The sequence below is a fragment of the Nematolebias whitei genome, chromosome 5 (genome assembly GCF_014905685.2).
Source record: "Nematolebias whitei isolate Nwh7 chromosome 5, NemWhi1, whole genome shotgun sequence".
NCBI classification, from domain to species: domain Eukaryota; kingdom Metazoa; phylum Chordata; class Actinopteri; order Cyprinodontiformes; family Rivulidae; genus Nematolebias; species Nematolebias whitei.
In genome coordinates this window covers 24,881,510-24,886,386 of record NC_056502.1, presented here as the reverse complement: position 1 = coordinate 24,886,386, position 4,877 = coordinate 24,881,510, and the positions used below count along the sequence as shown (strand labels likewise).

The window sequence follows — 4,877 nt, the reverse complement described above, 5'->3', positions numbered from 1 at the left end:
ATATATATATATATATATGATGCTATGCTATTATAATGCTACAGTATTATAATATATTGCTGTGGTGTGCCTTCCTGTATATATTTGGTCAAACAGGGAGAGTGGTGGCGTAGAGGTTAGAGAAAGTGGGACTGTGATGGGAGGGTCGCTGGGCCAACTCCCCAGATCGATAACATCAAAATGTGGGTGGGAAAGGTGAAACACCCACACCTACCTCCACCCTCATTCGTCCCACTCTGGGCCCTTGAGCAAGGCCCTTAATCCCCACCATCTGCTCCTCCGGTGTCCTAGATAGCAGCTCTCTGCTCCACACAGAGGGCTGTGGTAGCTCAGTGGTCTGTGGTTGTGTCAGGAAGGACATCCAGCATAAAACTAATTGCCAAGTCTTCGTGTGACTTACTTCGCTGTGGCGACCCCTGAACAGATGGCCGCTTGTCCTGAGCCTGGTTCTGCTAAAGGTTTCTTCCTCATGAGGGATTTTTTCCTTTCTACTGTCGCCTTCATGCTTGCTCAGGATGAGAGTCTGCAACAAAGTTAAACTCAAAGCAGTCTGCTCCTCAGATAAATGTTAACTTACTTTTTATGCATATGAATGTTTCTGTTCAGTGCCCTGAGGTGACTTCTGTTGTGACTTGGTGCTATATAAATAAACTGAATTGAATTGAAGTGTATAATGTGCAATTTCTGTATATATTGTGTTCAAATTTTCTCACATTCTTGTAATGTTATATAGAGATCTTAATTAGTAACTACTGGTATATAGCACCTTTCTTTCTAATCAAGACACTCAAAGCATTTGACACAACAATCTGTGCCTCATTTACACATTCGTACATCACTCTACTATAAAGCTCATTAATACAAATCATTCTAAAGAGACTAATCAGAGCTTTATCACATTCATACACCGATGGGACACACATCGGAGGCAATGAGGGGTTCAGTATCTTGCCCAGGGACACTTTGGCATGTGACTGCTGGTGGATTCGAACCCACAACTCTTGCATTGGAGGACAACTGCTCTACCACTAATCCACAGCTGCCAATGTACCCTCTTTCTGTCCATCCATGCATGTTGTGAACATGATAACTTAAAAATAGGTGATGTACCAACTTTCATTTTGGTGTGTGGCTACATTAAGGCATAAGAAAGGTTCTTTTCAAAAATTGGATTACAATGTCAAAATCCAAGATGGCCATCATCATATGTATTTGTAATCCCCTATAATTCGCGTACGTTTTGTTTTCAACTTGTATTTTGTGGGGCAGCTGTGGCTGAGTGGTTAGAGCAGTCGTCCTCTACTGCGAGAGCTGGGGGTTCGAATCCACCAGCAGTCACATGCCTATGTGTCCCTGGGCAAGACACTGAACCCGTCATAGCCTCTGATGTGTGTCCCATCAGTGTATGAATGTGATAAAGCTCTGATTAGTCTTTGTATAGCTGTAGTAGAGTGCTGTCTGAATGGGTAAATGTGGACACAGATAGTGTTGTAAAGCACTTTGAGAGTCTTCATCAGATAGAAAGGCGCTACAGTCCATTTACCATTTATATTGCTTAAAAGTGTAGTTTCCTCAAATGATTAGCGTGGCCAGAGAATGATCTATGGTGGCCAAGGCCACCATTGGTTTTGCTTTCCGTGTTCAATTCCAGTCCAGAAAAATACTCATCTTGAAATCTACAAACATTCAGTACTCAAATTCTCAGCGTTGGGGGACATCAGCATATTGCTTGTTGAATAAGTTGTATTCTTAGGTTTACACAAGGAGTTGTTAAAGAGCCATAAATATTTTTGTTGGTGCTAAGATGGTCGACGAGGAAGAGGGCCGGCACAAGAGGAGGGGGCGTGCCAAAGACACCATCTTAGCACCAACATAACTGGTTTGTTCCACTTTGGAGTAAGCTGTTTGGGGGAAGAATCAGTTTTGTTGTGTGTTTCCTTGACTGATGAAGCCTTCTGGATGGAAGGTGAAACATTTCAGCAAAAAAAGAAACTGACTGAAAATTTTTGGATTGTATACCTGAATTATTGAGCATGGATTTCGTTGGTTTTGGATCTTCATTGAACTTTAGTTCTGACTGGATATCTTCTAAATATTAATAACCCTTGTGAATTATTATGATCTCTTCAAAATTCAATAAAAGACTGAATCAAACTAGGAAGCCTGTTTCCAACTTAAAATATATTTATACTTTTTTTTTTTTTTTTTAAAGACAAAATCTACATTGTAAATACCTGGAGCATAATATATATATATATATATATATATTTTTTTTGGAGGTCTTTATGAAGTTAAATTTTTTTTAAAGTCTAACTTATATGTTTTTCCAGCGTCCAACACAATATAACATTTATGGCATTACAAGCGAGCAGTACCATGTATGCAGTTTTCACATCTGATAATCCTCTAACTCGGTACAAAATACCAACAGGTTTAGTTTATTGTTGGTTTGATCAAAGGAGGATGCGGTATTCAGAGTTTTTACGCTGAATTCTGACTCAGCTTCAATCTTTGTACCAACCACTAAATTTGATTTTCCTACCTTGCAAGACCATCCCCTTTTACGTAGGGTTTTGCAACTCTTAGCTTTTAGCTATTTTTAGCTATGTTTAGCCTTCATCTAAGGGTTAGCTTCAACAAATTTCAGAAGTCATTCATAACTCTGCATGCACACTACCTTTTGAGTGAAAATGCAATTTCTCTTGAATTATTCACATTTTCTTCATGGTTTTCCAGGAGTCCAGATGTTCACAGTTTCTCCTGATCCAGGCTCTACTGTCAACATCAGCAACAGTGAAGATAAAAGTTGCAAAGTGTGCACAGGCTCAGGTAGTTCACGACAATGTAGCACCTCTCTGGTGTTACAACACAACACTCCTGTCTCTGTGGAGTTCGACTGCTCCAAACCTCAAGAAGTATTTACTGTAGAAACTGTACAAAACATAGGTGAGGCTCACACTGAAAGTCTCCATCTTGATTTATCATTTTTTTATTTTTCAAAGTGTAACAGAGTAATCTCTCCACCCAGACTGCAGCACAAGCTCGTGCAGCAACCACATCAACCTGGATGGCTCCGGTTTGCAGAGTTTGTTGGACTTTAACCGCAGGTTCACCTGGAACATAACGGCTTTGCACAAAGCCTTCAAGTTAGACTTCACTAAGACGGGCCTGAGACAGATCAGTCCATCAGAAACATGTCCTGACAAACACACCTTCACTCTCCTGGCTTCAAGAAAGGTTCTTGTAGGGAAATACTGCAGGTCTGGTTCCATCAGCAGGGCTCAGGTCCTGGGTCAGGGCAGCTTTTCTGTGGACATCCCTGCAGGACAGAAGCTGCAGAATGACCAGATTGATGTGACTGTAGGGGAGAAGATCAGAAGTGAGTTGTTTTGTGGTTTATCTGTTCCCATGTGCATCTTTCACTGCCACCGTTTAACAGAGTTATTCCTCTCTCAGCTCTTGCCAAAATCTCTCTCACATTACCGAACGGCACCTCGACCTCCGAGCTGCTCTCACCAAACTACCCTAAAAGTTTTCCTAATGACGATGAGATGGAGTGGGCCTTCCAGGTGCCGCTCTACCACAGAGCAGCTGTTGAGTTTCGGGGCTTCACGCAGCCGCAGTGCTGGAAGAAAGAGACAGCGGTGGAGTACCACAGCAACACAAGGTCTGCGTTAGTCCTGAGCCTGGACGAAGCCCAGCCGCAGCAGTACCGAGGCAGCTTCTCTATGATCCTCAGGAACTGCAAGATGGACAGAAGTTCTGCTTGTGGACTTTCCCTGAACTTCACTGTGACCGTTTCGAGTTTGGAAGGTAAGTTAACCTGCTCTGTATCACACTACCAGGGCTGCAGACTGTTTTTAATCCTAAAACTTGGAGAATGCTGGAATTTGAAACAACCATCTATGTTTCTATTTAAACACTGGCTGATGTGTGATGACTGCAGAGTTTTAACACCTTTTAAGTTGGTTTTATTTATTTACCACTTCTGTTCAAACTAACAAAACTCAAAATATTTTATTGATAGAAACACCTAACTAGTTTTTCTTCTGCTCCTGTAGGTAGAATTAAAGGGCTTAGCTGCAGTTAGCACAGATTAGAAGGAGCATCGTTTTAATTTTATTATTGGTAGTTTAATCCAGCAAAGTTCAGTCGGGTCATCTGGACGGTTTCTTTTTTCTATTTTTTGTTGTTGAGATGTTTCATCCTTCATCCAAAGGACTTCATCAGTCCGAGGAGCCACAAACAAACTTAGTCCCACAAACAGCACACTCCCATAGTGGACCAATCAGTTTGCAGGTGATAAGATGGTTTCTGGGGCCCGCCCTGTCCCCTGTCAACTCCTCTGAGGCAGCCACAGCCAAAGTAGTTCAAAACATCAAAGTTCACACTCGGTAATCCAGGCAGAAAATCCAACAAAGTTCAGTCAGGTCATTTGCACAGTTTCTTTTTTTTATTGAGATGTTTCGTCCTTCATCCAAAGGACTTTGTCAATCCAAGGAGCCACAAACAAACTCTGTCCCACAAGCAGCATACTCCCTTTTCTACTTGGATTATTGATATTGAACTTTGATGTTCTGAACCACCCCAGCCACGGTTGCCCCAGAGGAGTCGATGGGGAAGAGGGCAAGCCCCAGAAACCATCTTATCACCAGCAAACTGGTTGGTCTACTATGGGAGTGTGCTGCTTGTGGGACTGAGCTTGTTTGTGGCTCCTCGGTCTGATGAAGTCCTTTGGATGAAGGACGAAATGTCTGAACAAAGAAAGAAACTGTCCAGATGACCTGACTGAACTTTGTTGAATTTTTACCTGGATTATTGAGCATGAACTCTATCTATCTATCTATCTATCTATCTATCTATCTATCTATCTATCT

At 41.8% G+C, this 4,877-nt stretch overlaps 1 protein-coding gene across 1 annotated transcript in view; it reads left to right on the top strand.

The window, feature by feature from the left end:
• Nucleotides 1–2,744: 2,744 nt before the first annotated feature.
• Nucleotides 2,745–4,877, top strand: part of LOC119410341 (CUB domain-containing protein 1) — an 8,845-nt gene continuing 6,712 nt past the window's right edge. Inside the window, exons 1-3 of the mRNA XM_037677252.1 lie at nucleotides 2,745–2,946; nucleotides 3,029–3,379; nucleotides 3,457–3,813. Coding sequence (XP_037533180.1) covers nucleotides 2,745–2,946; nucleotides 3,029–3,379; nucleotides 3,457–3,813 — 910 coding nt within the window. The remainder of the gene's footprint in view (nucleotides 2,947–3,028; nucleotides 3,380–3,456; nucleotides 3,814–4,877) is intronic.